The 23,738-nt window shown below is 44.7% G+C and overlaps 1 protein-coding gene across 2 annotated transcripts in view; it reads left to right on the top strand.

Moving 5' to 3' along the window:
* LOC106605146 (mannosyl-oligosaccharide 1,2-alpha-mannosidase IA) overlaps window positions 1–23,738 on the top strand; it is a 204,909-nt gene that overhangs the window by 161,497 nt on the left and 19,674 nt on the right. For both annotated transcript variants that reach the window (XM_014200495.2, XM_014200497.2), the window contains exon 5: window positions 22,669–22,763. In XM_014200495.2, the coding sequence (XP_014055970.1) occupies window positions 22,669–22,763 (95 nt within the window). The remainder of the gene's footprint in view (window positions 1–22,668; window positions 22,764–23,738) is intronic.

Raw genomic sequence — 23,738 nt, 5'->3', positions numbered from 1 at the left:
AGCCAACACAACAACACCACGGGAGGTAGTCCGACACAGCTGGAGGCAGAGATGTTCGAACCGAATGACTCTCTTGGAAAAATACATTTCCTAAGTGATTTCCACCACAGTAAGTGATACACTAATGGATAGTAGTTTATTGTAAAGCTATTCACGTGCTTTTCCCAAACACTGTAGAGTACATGTCCCCAACAGGCTGGTATTGATTCATTTCATTGTCTGCGTAGTGTTCTGTTTTGGATGTACTGTACAGGTTTATTCACTGGGTGTTTCTCCTTCTCCCTCAGTCCACATAAAAACACCTGGGCTGCGTCTCAAATGTCACCCTATCCCCTCTATATACTGCAGGTCTAAAGTAATGCACTATGTAGGGAAAAGTCTGCCGTTTGGGATGCATCCTTGGTCAAGGACAGCTATAGTAATCTCTGACTTCACAAAAGGGATGTTTTCCTTCGATTCCCCCTAGAGGCCCGGATAGGGAATGTATCATTGTAGTTTTGTTAAAAATAGGATTACTGCCCCCAAAAAAAGGTTGATATTTTGTTTAATATGCGTGGAGGCTTAGGCTACAGCACGTCATTCCGGGCTAGTTCCGATGTGGAGATGTGTGTACAGCTCAGTAATACTCTACTGACAGCTAGCATGGATGGATTTGGTCTTCTAGAAACTGGGCCAGCTGCCACCCAAACAGGAAGCTGTTTTATCATCGAATGACAGAAGCCAGGTGGTAGATGTCATATTTAGTGTGTACAAATGTGGTACAAATGAATGGCACTGCAATGTGTGAAGGTGTGAGCATGCAGCCACGCACACACAGGGGTGCACGCGCACTCTCTCTCTCCCTCTCGCTCTCGCTCTCTCTCTCTCTCGCTCTCTCTCTCACTTAAGCTCAAAAAGCAACCACATTCCCCACGAGCAGAGTTGTAGGAAAGTAAGAAATCAATAATTTGTGTCCCATCTATCTCTTTGGCACTGCCAGCCGACTCATCTCTTACCCTCCTCCCGCTCCCCGCTCTGCTCCCTCTCGTCTGCGCTGCAGACAGTGGCCCGGCGGACAGGGTGGGCACGATGCCCCGACTTTGGGCACCAGCTGGAGCGGGGCTGTTTAACAAGGGGCAGACCGGCCGATCTATCACTCCATTAAAGACAGAGGGCTCTGCTGATTGGGCCCGCTCAGCCTTGATGCGCTGCCATCACGACCCCTCATCCACCCCCCCCTCACCAAGGTGATGGATGAGTTGCAGAAGAGCTGACTAGCAGACACACACAGCCGTGTAGGCAGCACACATGCACACGCATAGCACAGATGCACTCATACACACACATGGACAGATGGAAGCACAGATGCACACACTCACACCTCTCACACGCACACATAGACAGGCACACAATCACACTCACCCACACACAATCACACAATCGCACACGAAAACACAAAGTGCCTTACAGGCTCATCACGAAGTGTCTCACAGGCTTGGTCTGGCGTGTGCTAGCTAGGGATTTGGCAGATGTCAATCAACTAGAGTTTAAATGGCAAGGCTTTATTGCCTGCGAGGAGGGGATTTGTGAAGATTGTGGATAGGTTCATGGTCATTCTCGCAGTGACATTTACTTTAGCGAATAGCCTGAAGAACGATCCATCACTGAAGATGGTGGAAATTGGAAAATAATCTTTGCCTTACATGATGGGATAGAGAGCGATGATTAGAATGGCTTTCACTGATTCTATCCACAACAGGGGTATCAGTTATGTGGTTGCAGTATTTAAAGTAATTGTGGGAATAGTCGTTGTGATGGTACTTCACATTGTCATGATTATTATAGAAAACGCAAATCTTTACTGCCAACTATCATAATGGCCTGTCTTATTCCCCATTGTATTTTACATCCTAGAAATGGATGATTCAGTTCATGCTAATGGCAGGGTGAACAGTTTAAGCCAAAGTGATCCCAGTGGTCAAGCTCTCTGTTCTGAAGCACATTGTCTGACTACCTGTATCCATGGCAACTTGGAAGGAGGGAGAGAGAGAGAGAGAGAGGGATTGGAGATGAAGGAAGAGAACTGTGGCATATTTGTTTCTATTTTGTCCCACAATGCATTGGACAAGACAGCATATGTCTAGCGCGCATACCGGTGATTCACAGGGACACGTTTCTGCCTTTGGCCACCTTTCCTCTCTTCTGTCGGTGACATTTAAAAGAACATCGAAAATGACCAAAGTCGAAGTATGATTATTCTTCCCGCAGCTCTTTCAGTTTGTATTTGCTCTTGTTGTTTAGTTGTTTAGACAGGGGTCTCCTGGGAATTCTTGAGCAATTACAAAGTGCTGATCTATTAACACATCTGATATTTAGCAAGCTAGCAGGCAATATGCATTCCAATGGAATTTCTCACAGGGCTAGCGCAGGCCGCTAACACAAACATATGAAGGACATGCTACCCAACCCAATACCCCAGTCTGCCTCTAAAGTGACCGGCTGTGTAACAGAGGCCACCCTAGCGGTGGAGCTATTCAGAGAGGAGGCAGGAGACAGAACTGCCATTAACCTCTGAACTGGGTTTATTTACATGTGCCAAAGAACTTTGTACAAAAAGACATTTATGAACACGACACCTGCATTTTTTTCATTCAGCAGACGCCCTTATTGAGAGCAACCTACAGTAGAGTACATACGTTTTTATATTTTATTTTTCGTACGGGTCCCCTGTGGGAATCAAACCCACAACCCTGGCGTTGCAAGTGCCATGCTCTACCAACTGGGGGTCACACGGGTCGCATGACACATGGGACTATGCACGGATTTCAATAATGGTGGTCATGGCCTACCACCTACCACCAACAAACAGTGGCCAGCATTGTTTCTATACTGTGGCTCATTCTGCCCTCTCCGGACTAAATCAACCAAGTAGGGGTTTTTTCAATGATCATCAAAGTAACATTTTATAGCATTTTATCAATAAACAATCGAAATAAATACGTTACTATTACAACATAGTTCCAATTAATCACTCTATATTAGAAATAGTGATTTGAACACACTTCCTCTGGGTTAACAGACTCCCCCCTCTAACACAACAATCGAAGATGCTCCTGGAACAGCTAAATGATTGGTACCGAACTCCCGGAGAATGTGTTGTGTAATGTAGATGTGTGTAGTGCAAATGTCTGATTATACGGCAAGTACAAATACAAGGCTCTGACTGACACCAGCTCATGGTAAAAGAGGTAGGGGAGGTTTGGAGGGCATCCGCGGGCACCATGCTTTGTTAGCCTGTAATTACATTTGGGGCCTCTGGTGGAGAATGAGCGTTGTTTCATCCCTAGTCCACTTACACTCTCATCAGCTCCACTAAGCGAATCCAATGCACCTCAGTTCTCTGCGGCCAATTTCTCCCCCAACCGCCATGCTCATTCTCCTTACTCTCATCCGATCCCTCTCCCATCAACCTAACAGCTTTGGGAGGTAGAGAGGCCAATTGTGTACCAGAATGAACCCCATCACGACCTAAAATAAGGGACATGCTGCCCCTTTCCTTCAGTTTCGATACATCCTTCTGTCAGGTCACCCTTTCTTTTCCTTTGTCGCCCCAAATACATTTTGTTTTCTTGGCAGCATAAGTACTCTGACTGGAAAAACCACTCCGCCCCTAGTGATATCAATCAGAGCCAATCAGAGCCTTGTGTTTTGACGGCATATGCTATAATGAAGCCTTAATGAAACCCTTTTAGGGTAATCGTTTCTTCTCACCGTTCTGAGAGTGATTGCATTGATCGAGTTAACCTGTCCTCGGTACGTAGCTCAGTTGGGGACAGGAGGACAGAGACTGCTGCATCAAAGCCGGGTGCTAGCTGAGACTCCATGGCGGCGGCGACTAAGCGTGACTGGGCACCGTGCCACCACCGCCCATGGGGCTTCCATTCTCTCTCAGCCAGGTTTGGCTCCTCGCCGGAGCCTCGCGGTCTGGTCTGTCTTCTGTGCTCTGGCGTGGAGGTTGGAGTGGGGCGCGGTGTGTGACGGGCGCTCTGGGGAGAAAGCGCTTTCATGTCGGCCCAAGTTTCCCTCCTTCAGGTGTGTCGCTGCACAGTGGCCTGATTTTAACCCCATAGTTTGACCTTTCTTCCTGGGTAATTAAAGGTCAAAAGCGCACTGATAATTCCCAAGGATGTATAGAAATATGAACGTCATGCTCGAGCACACCCACACATTTAGGGATGGCACTTTGTCAAATGCACGGCAGTTGCATATTGAGTGTGAGTGTGCGTGCGCGGGCGTTCGTGCGCCCGAGCGTGCGTGTTCATACGAGCGAGAGACAAAGTGGCTAGTGGAGTATTAAAGTTGTAATTGGAAAGTTCTATACCCAGGTACAGTGCTGGCCTGGCTGCCGCACAATAAGGCCACTCTAATTGCTGCACATCGTTGTTCTTGTGAAAGCAACATCTTTTATATTCCACTCCATTTACCCCAAACGGCTAATCATACTCTCTCTTTTTTTTTTTTTTACTTTTTAGTTTTGAGGTACCAGCTAAGTCCTTTCCTATCTGTGTGTGCTAATTGGAATCCTTGGATCAATGGCAGATTTGCACTAGCACTAAGAGAACTGTGCTGAAATAAGATGAGAGGAAAGGGAGAAGAGAGGAGAATATGAGAGGAGAGTAAGGGAGGACAGGAGAGGGGAGTGTAAGGAAGGACAGGAGATATAGGAGAGTGCAGACTATAGTAAAGTGAGATTCAGCTGCTGGGCAGGTAGTCTCATTGTGGCATGTCTGTCACCATAGGCTGGGTACACAAGGGAGCTGCCAAACTGTGGCCACACGCACACAAACACACACACACACACGCAAACTGACTCCCCTGGCAGATGCTTTCAGACATGGACTAGACACATGGGCCCCTGCAGAACTTATGTACTGACAGATATTGCGTAAACATGGCTTTGGCTGGATTGATTGAATGCCAGTGTGGGAGGCATCTTGGCTCTGCTGTTGTCACCGTGGGCGTGCTGTCCCAGCAGCAGAATGCAACTAATGCAAGGTGACTACAGCCTGCACCGCGTGCAGGACAGGGGACAGCAGCCTTATTCAGGAAGACAGAGGCAACAGTGCCAGGAATTGTCCTGACAAAGCTTGACTTCTTTCTGTGAATAACAGGACAAGTGCTAATGGCACCCTCTCAGCCTGGTCATTCCTGCATGTTTTGTTGATAATGGCGGTAAAGTAGGTGACTTTCAAAGGGGCAGTGTGATCAAAGGGGCAGATGTGTTCGGACCTTGTTTTGTGTGCGAGTAAAGTACGTGATGATATGCATGACAGTTAATCAAGATATACTTTTCTGTCCTTGTTATAATGATTTTGTTTGAATAGGCCTACAACTTACCGAGTTTGGTACATTCTGTACACACTTTAGCCATTTCACAATGCGTGGCGTGCTCTTGACACAAACTATAGCACTAATACGCACGTACACCCCCCCCCCTCTGCTGGAGAGTAGCCCATGTTTTCGTCTGACCTGTCAGTGTGGAGCATATCGGTTGGAGAACCTCCGACGCGTGAGACAGCTGTCAGTCCGGTCCTACTGGGCCTCAGCTGAAGCGTTAGCCGTCAGGGTCAGAGAATGCCTCAGAGAGCAAACTGCCCTCGCTGCCCTCTCTGCCCTCTCTGCCCTAAACCTAGACACAACGTAGAACACATCACAAAGACTCTCCTTTTATTAGCCTGCGCAGGCCTAGAACGTTAGCTTTCATGTTGTGACCAGCATCTGCCCGCCTGACTTTGGTTAGCTACTTTGTGGCATGGGTCTAATGCCTGAGGCCTTATGCTAATGCTAGCACGTTATCGTTGAGGTTGTGAGCCAGCATCTGTGCACCTGACATTGGTTAGCTTCTTTGTAGCATCAGGCCAATGCCAGAGGGAGACCAAGTGATTAAACAACCGTACCAATGGATAAAAGCGCTGTTATGGTTGATATTTACTCTGACAATGCTGACAAATGTGTTCTGTTTGAAAAGGATATTGATCTCACAGATAAGAGTGGACGAGAGAGTTCAGAGAGACCACCCTCTCCCTAAATGACGTGGGTGCCTTTGCTCTCTTCCACTCCCCCCTTCTCCCCTCCTGTGTGCCTCTTCATCTAAACGCTAGGCTAGCAGTAACATTTAATTAGCATCAAAAGGCCAGGCTCGATGCAATACCCATGAGCAGTGACATTTGTATGGAGAGACAGGCATCCCTCAGTTGACCCAGGGCTTCACAGTGGGGTTCTGGCAGTATCAAACGGAATTGCTCACCAGCAGCTAACGCTGCTTAGCGTCACACTATATTAGCTACCATGCGCCAGCCCAATAGCGTGTTAGCTAGCATATGCTAACACCACTCTGCCACTTACCATGTTAGCTACCTTACGCTAATGTTAAAGCTAACACTACTCAACCCCACAATCCCACAGCCACTCCACAGAGATCTCTGGGTGAAAAAAACACACAGGCAGGAAAATAGAGGGAGCGAATGAATAAGTAAACCCTCTCTTTTCCATTCCCCTCCAGCCTTTCCCCTTTATATGACATATCTCCAAGTGGCACAGTGCGAATGAGCTGGAATTGTATTTTTTCTCCTTTGGCCAAGTTTTATGCATTCATGTGAAACGATAGGGTTGTGGAGCTGCTCGGGCCTCCAGCCCAGTGGTAACCTTGGCGATATACTGTGTACTGAGGGAAAAAGGGGTCAGATATTTATTAAATAGTGTAGTGCAACTTCAAATTAATGCCAGGCATTGGCAATTGGCTACTGACCACAGGTTGGCCAGCTCAAACCACAGGTGTCGAAGTTACAATTATGTGATCTCAAGCAAGGCACTGGCGTAGCATCGCCTCAGTAGTCACCCTGCAGTACAGTATAAATTATAGAGCACAGGAGCCCTATCCAAGTTGTTCAGTGTGTGTGTATACTTTACTTTGTTATTCATGTAACAACTGACGCTTACTACGCCTAGCTATTTCTTCAGGCAACAAATTCGTTGTATATTCTTTTTGCCATTTCTTTCTCTGCTTTGCATATTGACGGAAGGTGTTCACCTGTAGAGACGGTATGTATTGTTGACTTCTGTATCGTCTCTAGAGAGCTGGGAGTCATGTTGATCTGTGTCGGCCACGGTGACAGAGGGGCAGGATGGATGGTCTCACCGTCGAGAAAACGGAGTGGAATCGCTGCGTTTTACCCAGCCCGACATCGAAGACAGATGGAGCTAGCGCAGCCTGAGCAGAAACCATAGCAACAGTGTGTGCTCTGCAACCAGGAAACTAGCAAGGCCAATCGGAGGAGGGATGCATGCTTCTCACATATGGCGGCATTGTCTCTGAGGAACACTCGCAGGAAATAATGGAGTGAGGAGGATCCCAGCCGGGAGGAGCCGTCACTCCCATAGATCATTGTGTGGAATATGTTCATTTGTGTCTGGAGGGTGATGACTTCATACAGTGTGAAAGAACCCAGAGCTGTTGTAGTTATAGATTCTTGGCAACATGACACTTCCTTGGCAACAACCATTAGTTAAATGGAGTTTGACTGACAAGAAAGGTTGAGGCTATCACTAATTGCTTCAAGGAAATGCTTAGAGATGTGTTTGTGCTAGTGGGAAGGTGTTGTAACCTGTAGGGATGTGCATCCAGCTGAAACTGAAACCATTGTTTGATCATTTAAATTGTTAAGCGTTGCGGGGCGTGTGGATTTGATCCATGTTGGCCAGTCATGTCTGTTGTTTCGGATGACCTTCATGGGAAGAAGACAGATTATTGAGCTATGAATGTGCGATTAATGTCATCATGACTCTAAAGCAGGTGCACGTCAAATCAGATGTCACCCAAATGCCCTTGAGGTGTCTCTATTAGTAATATAGAATGTGGAGATAAAACAGATATAACCTCTGCAGATGACAGACTGCTATTGGAAAAGTTAGGTCGTTGTCCTTTCATCAGGCAGGAGAAAACCAGTCGTGGGTTACAGAGTGTAGTCCTCAGATTCAGATATGGAGCACACGCCTTAATGTAACACTCTAAGCAGCAAGGTCACGAGGTCTGTCAAACACAACGTTCTGATGCAGCACTGATAGGGAAAAAGGAACCGATTGCAGCATGCTCGTGTCTCCAACCTGCCGTGAGCCCGTTGTCATTATTTTTACGAGGCATTCTGTGCATGTGAATGTTTCACATCAGGTCTGGTATTTTTAGACTTCAGTTCCACACTGTGGGTAATAGAGTCATAAATGACCTGTGTCTTCCCTTTCTTGTCTTTTTGTGGAATCACGCCTGCCATTAGCTGTTCACATGTCTGGGCGCAGATGTTCTCCTACTGCGTCTATGGCAGTTTACAGGAGCGCATGCTTTCAATGTGCTAAAAACTCTCCGTCACCTCTTGTTCTCATTCTCTCCTCCCCATCTGTGCCTGTCCACACAACTCTCATAGCTAGGGGAAGATAACTGTTAATGGCTTGCTGCACCATGCAAGCAAACAGGTGCGCCGTTGTCTGAATTCCCACCCACACAGACCAAGACAATGCAGCTCTTTTCATCCATGAATTCAAATCAAAGTTTATTTGTTGCGTTCAACGATTAAGCAGATGTTTAACCAGGTGCAGCTAAATGCTTTTGTTGCAAAAGCAAAATGCAGCTCTTGTCATCTATGACTCTATAATATGACAATAAAACTATAGCTGTGTTTTGTGTATGTCTTTATGGATCCATTTCAAGAGCTGTTAAAAAGTTATAGCATGAACCACCAGCCAGATGAAACCTGCTCATTGTCTGTCATTTTGGGTAGTAATTGTGGCGGCACAGTTCGCAACTCCCTTTGAAGAGCTGTGAAAATGGTGTTTATTGAGGAGTTATCACTTTGCCATTTTTGGGGTGGAAGTGAACCCCTTTTAAGGGAATTGAATGGTTGTTATCTGAGGCGTGCAGCCCCAGCGGTGTGTTAAGTTGCCTGTTCAAATGTGTATGGGGAGTGAGTGATTCCACTCAACAGTCAGAGGGTAGATTACATACAGTATTTGTCAGTCAAAACTGGCGCCAACGGCAACGACGTCACACTTCAGTTGCATGAATATATAAATCAAGAGATGCATCACTTAGGATCAAGTGGATGACCGCCACAGACTGTATACCCTGGTGTTACAGCGCCTGTCACACACTCTCATAGAGGACACTATATACACAAAGAAAGGTTTGAACAGTCATAGTTAATGTTGTGATTTATCTTGGACAAACACACATAGTCAGATCTTCTCATTAGAACAAACAACCCCCCCCCCCACTGACACACACACACACACCGTCATAAGTGTGACCGTTTCCTCTCCTGCCGCTTTGACGAGGCAGTGCTTTGTAGAGAGAGCTGCCATCAGGCAGTACTACTGTAAATTAGCCCCGTCGTATCTCTCTGGTTCTATAGCAGCCGTAGTATCGTCCAGGCACAGGGAGACACTAAGCTCCAGAGAGAACCCACATTTGATCTGCCTGTGTTTGGTCTCTTAGACAGGCCAGGCCACCTCTGTTCCCCCTCTCCTCTCCTCTTCTGCTTTGTGTCCAAGAACAGGCTCTACCCTCCCAACACCACCACCACCACCACCCCTCCGCTCTACTCAGTCTCATTACGGAGCATACTCAATCCCCAGGTTCTTTTGTCTTTCCCTGGCTACACTCATTCAGCATGATCAACAGGTCTCTTGGTTTTCTTTTTGCCCTGTTTACAATGTGCTGAAGGAGTCATGCAGAAGCATTGTGTACAGGTATTGTGTTTAAATACAAAAGGGATAACCACTTGTCTGGCTTAGACTGTTAGGACTGTTAGCCTATTTACAAACTTGGAAACATTACAGAAATCCAAAGAAATGCTGTTGTTAACACGTTGTTTTTTTGTAGATTTTTCGGTATTCTGTCCTTGTCATTGAGCTGTTGCTAACTTTGGAATAGGAAAGCGTTATTGGAAAGTTTCATGCAGGTCTAGTGCACCTTGCTTTAGTTCGTTCTTAGTTTTAACAAGACTCCCCAGATTTGAAGTGCCTCTCTGTGACTCGTCTCCTCGTCTCCCATGGTTTGGAGGAGGACACTTGTTAGTTTCAATCTCCGTCTGGCTCTGGAGCAAGCCGACATACCCAGTGTCCCCTCCTTCCAGTCAGGGCTGTGGAGAAACTGTCACATCCATAAAATGAAATGAACCTGACATCCTCCAACCGCTGTGGATGCTCCTCACCCCATCACCCCCCTCCCCAGCACTATCACTCCCTGTTCCCCTACCAACGCCACTGTAACCACAGCGATGGAGCCGAGCTAGACGACCCAGCCGGCGGGTGGATGGAGCTCACAGCTGTATTATTGATGGGTCGGAAGTCTGGGCGACCGGTGGTGCGTGACGGTTCATCTTATGTAAGGAGGGCGCCGCGCAAGCTGATATGGATACATCGGGTGTTCTAATATTGTTAGACCTTCATATAAAGGTCGGTGGCTGGTGATAGCGCATGGTACTGGTAACTGTGGTAACTGAGTAGATATAACCTCCTGTCCGTGAAATAGTAATACACTCGGTTTGAGTTCTCCAGGAACCTTCACATGCATGGTAGGAGTTGATTCGATGTGACTGCTGGCTCACTTCAGGAGAAATAACAAATTCCTTTCAGGTGTAGTTGAGGTGTAGTAAAAAAAAAAGTGATTTCTTTTTCATTCCTGCAACCACCAAAACTATTTTATACACATTTACCTATATGGGAAATCAAACATATTTGACTGTTACGTGTCTATATTGGTGGGGAATGCAAGCAATGTAACAGTCAGCATTGTAACTAACACTCACTTTCAAACCTCCCTTCTCAAGACACAAGACACAAGGAGGTATACACTGCCACTTGGTGGCTGAGGCTATAACTGAGGTGAATCTATATCTACAATACTATATCTACTCTTAGTGAAGATTGATCATCACCGCAAGCTTCAAACAGTTGAAGCGTCTGTCCCCTTAACTCTCCAATCCCCCTCCAGAGACTGTTAAGTTATTTAGCCTGGCATCTTTTCATAGGCACAGTATGCCTACCATGGCTAGGTAATTAGACCATAGGGAACATAAAGAGCTCACTGTCGGCTTCCTCGGGATAACGCTGCAACCGAAACCTCTGTAATTGTATCATGGCGGAGCAACAAAAACAAGGCATGACAGCCGCGTTACACCCAGTCAAAAAACTGTGAAGCTATTTAGATTACCTTCACTATGTGGCTCGGAGTGGTGGAACCGTAGAACTTGTGGAATCGTGTTCATCAGGCACAACAATTCCGTTATCGAGAATAACGTTGGGAGAATGTCCGTCACCGAGATTAACATTACTGAGAATAACATTGGGCAGATGAATGTCATTTACTATAAGTTATAATATAAAGTGTTCAGAGGATTTTAGAGCAGATGATTGCTTTCCGCTTGTTTGTTTTCCATTGGGGTTCAGTGTGGAATTCTTAACCATATCCGTTTTCTTTCCCAGAGAAGTCTTCATATCTTATTTATTTGATGACCTTATTTAGAGCTGCCTCTCTGTCTCAGGCGATGCCACTCAGCATAAATTATACACATCATGTTCTAGTTCAGACGACGTCACGGCGAATGGGGACGCATGGAGGGCTTTGAGGGGCGGCAGGTAACCTAGTGGTTAGAGCGTTGGGCCAGTAACCGGAAGGTTGCTGAAACGAATCCCCGAGCTGACAAGGTAAAAAATCTGTCGTTCTGCCCCGAGCAAGGCAGTTAACCCACTGTTCCCCGGGCACCAAAGACATGGATGTCGATTAAGGCAGCACCCCCCCCTCTCTGATTCAGAGGGGTTGGGTTAAATTACAGAAGACACATTTCAGTTGAATACATTCAGTCGGACAACTGACTAGGTATCCCCCTTTCATGCTGCTAGTCAGCAGTCGCTCTAGATACATACACCTGTGTCAGTTCAGACACTCATGCTCAAGGAACATGTGTTAATCAATGCTACTGCAGACCTCACTAAAGTAAAGAACATGTTGTTTTACCTCTGCTCTGCTTGGCAAATAACTGTCAATATCTTGGATGTTCACAACTGGACTTTTTAAAGCACTTTTCATTTTGTATTAGAACCAAACGGGAATCGAGTCAGTGACGACACCACCTTAAGCCATAATCAGTCCCTTGGTGTAGACTACATGCTTTGGAAATACAGGATTCCATTACAAGCTATGATAACCGCTTTAGAGAAACTAGCTTTACTTCAAAGCTAAGTATGATATGATCACGATTTGGAGACAAGCTTCACTTATCCAATCTTTTCCAGACGCATTCCGCTGGAATTACCCAGCCAGGGTATGTTCATATTATCCTAATGTGGTTCAATACTGTCGGGCATTTATAGATTGGATCCAACTCAAGTACCTAGCTCAAATGTATATAGCGCCATCTCTTACGGCCTAAAACTTCAACCTCCAACATTGACGCTCCAATGCAATTCCAGGGCCTGTATTCATGAAGCGACCTATAGTAGGAGTGCTGATCTAGGATCAGGTCCCTCCTGTCGATGTAATCATATTCCTCATGACAAATAAGGCAAAAGATTGGAACTCCTGCTCTGAGACCTCCCAGTTCCCTAACCTGCATACTCCTCCGCATCTCCTGCGGTCAGCCGTATTGAAATGAAAAATGGAATCGATGTGCAGGAAATGTGTGTCTCGTGTCATGAAACTGACAGAGACGCAAGGGGTCTCTGTTTTATATTTGGACGGGGGTGAGAAGAAGCCAGGATAAAAGTATGCATTCTGTTTTCCTGGCTTTATCATAGTGTATCAATTAAAGACACATGGCAGAGATTTACTAAGTGTGAATCAAAGTCAGCACCTATATTAAAAAAAAAGGGGAATTGAACATTGAGGACAGAACAAATAAGATCTAGAGATAAAGTGTGAATACCTGGTGCAAACACTTAGTAAATCGAGCTCATGGTCTGTGGCTTCTCTTCTGAAGACTCTAGTAGTATTTGCAAGGCTCCCAGACTGTCCATAAGAATCAATGGTAAAACCATCAGATGCTAATAATGATGTGAACCGCTGGGACAGAGGCAAAAACCAACCAGGGCAGACCGCTGCTTATAAGAATCGACCGATTGTTCCAGTTAAATCATACTGAGCAAATTAGGTTCTTATCAGGGCAGCGCCGTAGTATTACAACCCAGATATCTGGCAGCTAGCACCCAGCAGCAGGCTTTCAACCATGTGTGCTGTGCTTTGTGCATTTCTCTCTCTCTCTCACACACACACCTTATAAGATGAGAGAAGGCTGCTGAGAGCACTGTGCTAATTCTGCCCAGGATGTTGTCTGATGCCTAATGTTGAGTTTCGAAGATGGGTAGCACATGCCAGTATCTTTCCCTCTGGCTATTTTCTTTCTAGCTAATCAAGCTACATGTCTCATAGCCCTGGTGTACATGCTCCAATTCAGTGGTTCACCATGTACTGACACTTCTCCTTATACCCTGGCCTCAAGGGTCTTACTCAGCTGTGCAATTCCAACTAGAAGAGCTCAGATTAACTTGTGTATTTCTCAAGAAAGAGATCGTCAGCTGTCATCCACTTCAACATTTTAGTGGACACTCTTATCCTGAGCAACTTACCGGAGCAGTTAGAGTTAAGTGCTTTGCTCAAGGGGACATCAACAGATTTTTCCCCCTAGTCAGCGCGGGGATTCAAACCAGCAACCTTTGGGTTACTGGTTGTATGCTCTTATCCGCTAGGCTACCTGCCACCTTTACATTGTGGTGACGTGGACAGTTTCTAAACATTAGACCACACAGAGGTCAAGCACAAATAGTGTGTCTGATTCTGATCGGCCCTATAGGATGTTTGGGCTGGGTGAATGATCCGAACGGACAGCTTTGGTCTCCTCAGCCTTTTTACAGCCTTTTAGAGTCAGCTGATACCCTGAGTAAAAGCCTACCGCAGATGGAGGAATGAGGGGATGAGAGAGGAGAGGAAAAGTGGTAAAAAAAAAAAAAAGGGATACGAGTTTTCGTCCCGGTGGGGTATTGGGGGATTGTGAAAGTCAGAGTGGGTGTTTTGGGCTCGGTTTTCATCACGCACAGCTGGCGAACAGGAATAATTCATTCTTCCACTGTCGTAAAAAACACCACTTTTTTTAAACGTGGCACCATCAAGATTTTTTCCAAAAGTCACCCAAAACGTTTCCCGATTTAAATGCTATTTCTATCACTTAAGGAACTAAGGTGACTTATAGCGAACTCTTTTTTTTCAACTGGTAGTATACACTCTCTCGTAGTGTACTATACCTTCAAATCTTCCCTACTGTTAGGGTTTAATGAGAAGTAATCAAAACATGCTACATACTTCGCATATCGTCGCTCCAAGGAGCCAGAGGATAAAATAGGTTAAAAATACATTACATCACACAGGAAGATAACTTTGTACTCCTCCAATAGAATTCACCATCAAAGAGCATAACATAATGTCGTTCACAACATTCCTGCCTCCCACCCACTCCTCTTTCCTTTTGTCTTCCAACTATCAAGTTCTGCTGCTCTGAAGACAACCATGACTAGATGGGACTTTGTTCTCCTGGAAATGTGTTACATTTCTCTAATTGAGTGGGTGGGTGACTTTGCGAGAGAAACACACCTGGTTGACTTAGCACGTCGTTAGAAGCTGCTAACACGTCATTAGAAGCTGCTAACACGTCGTAGAAGCTGCGCTGCTGAGCTGTACAGTCGTCTTATTATCGTGTTAGGTATGCGTCATGCCTGACTGGCGTTGGTCCAGCTCAATGTGTCCTCAAGGCAGGAGAGGAGGCAGAGATGGGTGCCACGTCTCCTCTCCCTTGTTGCAATGTTTGTGTTCGCAAGGAGGTTCAAAGTTTGAGTTGTAAACAACGATAATGGACCAGTGCCATAGGGCAAGCTTGGCATTATCAGGCCTCAGATAACGGCTTGTAGTTGTTCTCTGTCCTGTCATGCAAATGCTGTTTTCAGCCACAGCCAGCAAGACATTGGAAATACATTGGAAATACATTTTGCACAAATGGTCCCAGTCCGCTAGTCTGCATCATTAGGCCAGTGTTTCCCACCTCCATTCATTGAGTACCCCCAACAGCACACATTTTTGTTGTTGTCCCAAATAACCACACCTGATTCAACTTGTCAGCTAATCATCAGGTCCTCAATTAGTTGTCTGGGACTACAGCAAAAAGGTATCATGTTGGGGGGTACTGGAGGGCTGGAGTTAGAAACACTGCATTAGGTAGGTGCAGAGAGTTTTTGTGAGTTCCATTGACACTCTGATATATAGCCTCCGGTTGGTCTATATCCCACTGAAACAGAACTGTTGTACAACAAGTTGTATGTACATTTTTGCCAATGTCAGTTCTTTTTACACCTGTATGCTGTTTAACCAAGAATCTAGCCACTGGGGTGGGTTTAAAAAACAAATTGTCGGGACAGTAGCTACAGCACCGAAGTGGAAACCAACACGTTCTGACTCCACCAAAAGAGCAACAACCTCTCATTTTCGCTTTCACACTTCAAGTGTTTTTTTTTTACTCACAATTGAGAAGTTTGAATGGTAACTGAGGGTTCCATACATACAGAGTTCTACCCCTCAGTCTGTCGCCACTGGTCCCTGACAGTGTTAACTCAGGGAGAGGTGACTGCGTCGCCCGCTACGTGTCTCTTGTGCTTAAAAGAGAAAAGCCATTCAGTTCGCGGCTGTCGTGTCCAACATCCAAGGGGTAATTCCAAACAGAAAGCGAAGTAAGCGAGCCGTCTCCTGTTACAACGGATCAATGCTCCTCCATGCCGAGGCCTTGTCCGTTCTTCCGATGGGTGGGTTAAGGATTGTGGACGAGCGCCGGGATATGCACGTGGGATGGTTGAGAAGAATGGGTGGACGATAACGTGCGCTGCATATGAAGCAGCAGCCCGTCTCTAAAGGCACTTCTGTGATTGTGTATCATTTTTCTTACCCTTATTTTACCAGGTAAGTTGACTGAAAACACATTCTCATTTACAGCAACGACCTGGGGGATAGTTACAGGGGAGGGGGGGGGGGATGAATGAGCCGAGGGAGAAGGAGGAGAGGAGGGCGTGAGTGAGATGCAAATTAGCTGGAGCTGTACTGAAGTCTTGCTCTGCACTATAGAAGGGGGAAGTAGATTTAGATAGATGTGAAAGGGGGCCTGCAATGTTGCATGTGCTCAACGGTAAAGCATACATCATACCACAGCTGCCCGCAAAAAGGCTCATGCGGTAATTAATGTATAAGGAATTCCTAAGTGCGTAAACAAGGCTTAATAACAGTGTGATATAATTGGAGTTTGTGCACTCTTGTGAGTATGTGTGTGCATGTGTGTTAATATTGCTGTGTGTGTGCGCACGTGTGTAGGTGCGTGTAGGCTTTAAAATGACTGTGGGTGTGTGTTTACATGATGCCCATGAACTGCTAGGTTGGTTGAGTAAGGATGGGGGAGAGGGTCATTAGTAATCTCTTTGATAAGAGATGGAGCTGGAGGACCAGAGGGGCAATCTGCAGCTCCCACCACACACACACACACACACATGCACACACACTCATCTTAGCCCTGGATCCTACAGTATGGATTAATGAGCTTTCTCTGTCTGTAAATCCACCCTGGGTCTCCCAGGCCCTTCCAGTTCGCTGAGAGCGAAGGGAATTATGGGAGTTCTGGAGGGCTAGTGGGCCAGCAAAGGACTGGGCCCCCAGCTGCTAGATGGAGCGACGACTACTCGGGCCACACTGTGGCCTCACTGGGATTTTTATGTCTCTGTGTGGTGTCAATGCCCTGTGAATCAGAGTCATTTGAACTAGTGTGGACTGTGCCGTAGTGTAACATGCAGAGAACTATAGGTAATTGGATTGTAAATATGATCTTGTAACAGCTGGCAGTAAATGGGCATTTGTCAAGGGCATGGGTAGCACCTGAGCTTTGCATGTGGGTGGGTAAGTAGGTGGAAGGATTTGTTTGTGCGCGCGCGTGTTACCGATAACAATGATCATTGTGTGCATGTGTGCGTATCTGCACATACACATGAGAACATACATCTGAGTCAAACATGTGTATCCATGCACATAATGTGTCCAAATCAGTCATGTGCCAGTACATCTGTCTGTAGCCCACTCTGCCTCCTGGACACAAAAACAAAGACCCAGAAAGGGTGAATCAAGGCCCAGACAGACCGTGTCCAGGCGCATCCTCAGAAGATGGAAATAACGAGCCTTTCTCGGCTCTCAGCTGCAGTGAGCGCTAGCAGTTCGAGTGCCAGAGGCAGGAGACATTGTATCATTCACTTACTGAAGGACAAGGGCACGGGCAACTCATATTGACATTATTGATGATCATAATTCTAATGACTAGTTACTCTGACATGCATCTATTTTTGCGTCCCAAGTGGCACCCTATTTCCCAGAGCCCTGGTCAAAGGTAGTGCACTAATATAGGAAATAGGGTGCCATTTGGGTTACAGCCTACATGAACACTTAGCTCTAGCAGCTTCCTCCTCCTCTCATTCTCACTCACTCTTTTTTGTTGTTGCTGAGTCACCACGCAGTGAGACGGAGAGACTGCCAAAGAGCACTGTGACACTTTGCAAACACACACACACACACTAGGCTTGGGCCGTATAGAGCCCCACAGTGGAGGTGTCATAATACTTGTAAAACCTAGTGGTCAAACAGGGAAATGGTTCCATTCGTTTTTCCACCATTCATTTTTCCCATAGGGAATTTTAGACACACTAAAAATACACTAAAAATAAGGTGTTTCATGTAGGCTTACCCTGGCGTGACGTTTTGATAACCATGTAAATCTCTCTCGGACAAGGTTACTTTTATCAACATATTCAGCTCTATTTACTCTGATTCGAAAATGCTAATTAGCATTAAAGTAGACATCATGCAAGACTACAAATCCCTGCACGTCATCTCTAGCTGACACCTTTGCTAACTGGTATTGTGTCAATTTAAAACTTGCACAATATAGTTCACAGAATTTTCAATTTAAAGACATTTTATCCAATTTATTCAGGATTAAATTTAGATAACATTAGGTAGTTAATCCAGAGATTTTAAACCTTTGCCTCGATTCGGCAGTCTGTCTAGATCACCATGGCATTTGAGTGTTCGTATATGCTGTAACCCAAATGGCCCCGTATTATCCAATTGTGTTTTTTTATTTGTTTCTTTGCGTTGCTTGTAACTTATTTTTTAACTTATTTTGTACATAATGTTGCTGCTACCGTCTCTTATGACCGAAAATAACTTCTGGACATCAGAACTGCAATTACTCACCATGAACTGGCAGAATCCTTTTTTTCCTTTAACGAGTCCGACGAGCCCGACGTAAATGACATACTGTTTTCCTGGGAAGAGGCCCAGATCCCCGCCATTGGCGTGACGAGAAGGCGGAGAAAAATGGGCTGGAGGGCAGGCTGCAAATGCACTTGAAGAAACTTTCAAATTTCTTGTAGTTTTCCGGATTGACTGACCTTCATGTCTCAAAGTAATGATGGACTGTAATGATGGACTGTTTCTCTTTGCTTATTTGAGCTGTTCTTGCCATCCCTACCTTGGCTCAAACGCATTAAGAAGGAAAGAAATTCCACAAATGAACTTTTAACAAGGCACACCTGTTAATTGAAATGCGTTCCAGGTGACTACCTCATGAAGCTGGTTGAGAGAATGCCAAGAGTGTGCAAAGCTGTCATCAAGGCAAAGGGTGGCTACTTTGAAGAATCTCAAATATAAAATATATTTAGATTTGTTTAACCTCTCTAGGGTATGTGGGACGAAATCGTCCCACCTACTCAACAGCCAGTGGAATCCCGTGGCGCGATATTCAAATACCTTAGAAATGCTATTACTTCAATTTCTCAAACATATGACTATTTTACACCATTTTAAAGACAAGACTCTCGTTAATCTAACCACACTGTCCGATTTCAAAAAGGCTTTACAACGAAAGCAAAACATTAGATTATGTCAGCAGAGTACCCAGCCAGAAATAATCAGACACCCATTTTTCAAGCTAGCATATAATGTCACATAAACCCAAACCACAGCTAAATGCAGCACTAACCTTTGATGATCTTCATCAGATGACACTCCTAGGACATTATGTTATACAATACATGCATGTTTTGTTCAATCAAGTTCATATTTATATCAAAAACCAGCTTTTTACATTAGCATGTGACGTTCAGAACTAGCATACCCACCGCAAACTTCCGGTGAATTTACTAAATTACTCACGATAAACGTTCACAAAAAACATAACAATTATTTTAAGAATTATAGATACAGAACTCCTTTATGCAATCGCTATGTCCGATTTTAAAATAGCTTTTCGGCAAAAGCACATTTTGCAATATTCTGAGTAGATAGCTCGCCATCACGGGCTAGCTATTTTGACACCCACCAAGTTTGGCACTCACCAAACTCAGATTTACTATAAGAAAAATTGGATTACCTTTGCTGTTCTTCGTCAGAATGCACTCCCAGGACTTCTACTTCAATAACAAATGTTGGTTTGGTTCAAAATAATCCATAGTTATGTTCAAATATCCTCTGTTTTGTTCGTGCGTTCAAGACACTATCCGAAGGGTAACGAAGGGTCACGTGCCGGCGCGTATCGTGACCAAAAAATTCTAAATATTCCATTACCGTACTTCGAAGCATGTCAAACGCTGTTTAAAATAAATTTTTATGCGATTTGTCTCGTAAAAAAGCGATAATATTCCGACCGGGAAACCCTGTTTTCGTTCAAAGACTGAAAATCTAAAATGGACTCTTCACGTGCACGCGCGCGCCCGTCTCATTGTTCTCAGATCGACCACTATCCAAATGCGCTACTGTTTTTCAGCCATGGGCTGCAAAGTCATCATTCAACGTTCTGCCGCCTTCTGAGAGCCTATGGGAGCCGTAGGAAGTGTCACATTACAGCAGAGATCCTCAGTTTTCAATAAAGAGAGTGTAGAAGGCCAAGAAATGGTCAGAGAGGGCACTTCCTGTTTGGAATCTTCTCAGGTTTTTGCCTGCCATATGAGTTCTGTTATACTCACAGACACCATTCAAACAGTTTTAGAAACTTTAGGGTGTTTTCTATCCAAATCAAACAATTATATGCATATTCTAGTTTCTGGGCAGTAATAATAACCAGATTAAATCGGGTACGTTTTTTATCCGGCCGTGCAAATACTGCCCCCTACCCTAGAGAGGTTAACCTGTTATGGCTAGGGGGCAGTATTTTCACGGCTGGATAAAAAACGTACCCGATTTCATCTGGTTACTACTCCTGCCCAGTAACTAGAATATGCATATAATTATTGGCTTTGGATAGAAAACACTCCAAAGTTTCTAAAACTGTTTGAATGGTGTCTGTGAGTATAACAGAACTCAAATGGCAGGTCAAATCCTGAGAGATTCCTTTACAGGAAGTGGCCTGTCTGACCATTTCTTGAACTTCTTTGCCATCTCTATCTTTTACAAAGGATCTCTGCTCTAACGTGACACTTCCTACGTCTTCCATAGGCTCTCAGAGCCCGGGAAAAAACAGAATGTCGTCATCCCAGCCCCAGGCTGAAACACATTATCGCCTTTCTCAAGTGGCCGATCAAGGGACTGTGGGCTTAGGCGCGTGCCCTGGCCGCCCCCGTCTTTGTGATTTTTCCTCTGTTTGCCGAAAAGGAGATTCCCGGTCGGAATATTATCGCTTTTTTACGAGATAAATTGCATAAAAATTGATTTTAAACAGCGGTTGACATGCTTCGAAGTACGGTAATGGAACTATTTAGAATTTTTTTGTCATGAATTGCGCCATGCGCAATTGGAACGCACGAACAAAACGCCGCTATTCGGATATAACGATGGATTATTTGGGACCAAATCAACATTTGTTATTAAAGTAGCAGTCCTGGGAGTGCATTCTGACGAAGACAACAAAAGGTAATCACACTTTTATAATAGTAAATCTGATTTTGGTGAAGGCTAAACTTGCCGGGTGTCTAAATAGCTAGCCCGTGATGGCTGGGCTATGTACTTAGAATATTGCAAAATGTGCTTTCACCAAAAAGCTATTTTAAAATCGGACATATCGAGTGCATAGAGGAGTTCTGTATCTATAATTCTTAAAATAATTGTTATGCTTTTTGTGAACGTTTATCGTGAGTAATTTAGTAAATTGTTAGTAAATTCACCGGAAGTTTGCTAGTTCTGAACGTCACATGCTAATGTAAAAAGCTGTTTTTTGATATAAATATGAACTTGATTGAACAAAACATGCATGTATTGTATAACATAATGTCCTAGGTTTGTCATCTGATGAAGATCATCAAAGGTTAGTGCTGCATTTAGCTGTCTTCTGGGTTTTTGTGACATTATATGCTAGCTTGAAAAATGGGTGTCTGATTATTTCTGGCTGGGTAGTCTGCTGACATAATCTAATGTTTTGCTTTCGCTGTAAAGCCTTTTTGAAATCGGACAGTGTGGTTAGATAAAGGAGAGTCTTGTCTTTAAAATGCTGTGAAATAGTCATATGTTTGAAAAATTGAAGTTTTTGTATTTTTGAGGAATTTGTAATTCGCGCCACGCCTATCATTGGATATTGGAGCAGGTGTTCCGCTAGCGGAACATCTAGATGTAAGAGGTTAACACTTTTTTGGTTACTACATGATTCCATATGTGTTATTTCATAGTGTTGATGTCTTCACTTTTATTCTACAATGTAGAAAATAGTAAAAATAAAGAAAAACCCTTAAGTGTAGGTGTGTCCAAACTTTTGACTGGTACTGTATATATATATGATTTTTTCTACGCTTGGAAAGAAATAGCACCCTTTGTGTACACTGCCAGTAATACTGTATACCCTGGTATGGTACGTTATGAAATCTGTATACTGCCCAACCCTAACACACACACACACACACAAACAATATCCCTCTCTCTCTTTCTCTTTCTAGTTCTCTCTGTTAGCAGCCTTGCATCTCAATTCTAATACCAGCACTCTGAGTCTTTCTCTCACTATTTAACGCTCTCTCTGCTTCTCTCTCCTTCTTACTCTGTCTCGGCAGGTAATGCAGATTTGTCTGACCTGTTAATCTTACTTTGAGACAGTGCTTGGCCCTGCTTTCAAGAGGCAGGCAGCAGAGAGAGTGTAGGTTTAATTGAACTGCTGTGGATTACATCAATAGATTGCTTTTAATCCTTCTCAGAGCAGCGCCGTCTCTCCGCTGTCCCTGGGTTTGTTATGTTCTACATAATTAGCTTTGTTGAGAGAGGCTGGGAAGCCATCTGGAAAGTATTGGGACTGGAGCTACACTTAAATTCTACTCTCTGTGTTTGACTGTACACTACATGAAAGGGTTCTACATGAAACCTTTTTCATCTGAAGAAAGAGTTATTTGACGGTTCTTTGTTGGGTGAAAACATTCTGTACTTGGAAGTAAAAAGGTTTTTCTTACTGGGGCCAAGATGAAAATATGCCTGTGTTGATGTCACGTGGGAGTGGTGTGTACCTCTGTGGGGTTGGGGCTGGTTTTTGCACAGTTACGTGTACTTCTCTCTTTGTGTGTTTCTGTGAGTGTTTACTAAGTGTCCTTCCTTCCGTGTAGATGTTCAAGAGGAAAGTGATGGTGCTTGGGGAGAAGCTGCTACCGGCCTTCAACACACCAACGGGTATCCCACGTGGAGTCATCAACCTGGGCAGGTGAGCCTAGTTACCAGTCCCCATGACTCCTTAGCTACAGTATCCTATTATAAACACATACTGTATGAGACCTTAGCAACACATTTAGCTGGATTACATTGCAATAAGAAGGTGGTGCCCATTTTATACTTCTGTTTGCGTTTGAAATGTTTGACGTTTACGGCGTCGTCTTGGAGCCACAAATGAAATAACGTGTTCAACTCTGACCTGTGCGATTTTATCGGGATACCCATATGCAAGACCCCCCCCACACCCTACATAGTTAAGATACTGTTGTCACGGATCCCTCCGGAACTTTCATCACGCACACCTGTCCCCTATTCCCACTGATTAGTATTTGTAAATATGTGCCCTTTGGTTTCCATGGTCTGGTCGATTATTGTTACTGTGTCCGTTGGTGCGTGTGAGTACCTGTGCTGTGTGTTTTGGGCTTTCGTACCCTTGTGGATTGGTCTTCGTCCCCGTGCCTTTACACGGCACGCCGTAATTTGGGGTATAATTTTTAAAAAACGATTACGCGTTTCTGCGCCTGTCTCCCGACTCATTAATTCCAGCGTGACAACTGTACACTTTCTATTTTTTTTATTCTAAAAAGACATCTCTCTGGCACCTCTGCCTGCCACCTGCTTCCAATTAACCCGCCTGTCTAAGCAGACAGTTGCTGGCAAATTTAATTAACTGATTCTAGAGATAATTCCAGTTAGATGGGTAACATGGACCCTGAGTGCAGATGGGCAGGGAGGAATGATACTCCCCAATTATAAATTATAGCCACATAACTAAAGGAACTTATATGTACACAAACACACACACAACGCATACTGTACACACACACACACACACACACACACACACACACACACACACACACACACACACACACACACACACAGCAAGGGATTTCATTATAGCTCAGAGAGAAACGATGTTGCCCCATAATGTAGTACACTGATGAACAAGTACTAGATCTTTAAT

This window comes from Salmo salar, chromosome ssa05 (assembly GCF_905237065.1).
Source record: "Salmo salar chromosome ssa05, Ssal_v3.1, whole genome shotgun sequence".
In the NCBI taxonomy this organism is placed as follows: Eukaryota; Metazoa; Chordata; class Actinopteri; order Salmoniformes; family Salmonidae; genus Salmo; species Salmo salar.
This window is presented reverse-complemented; position numbering and strand designations above follow the sequence as displayed.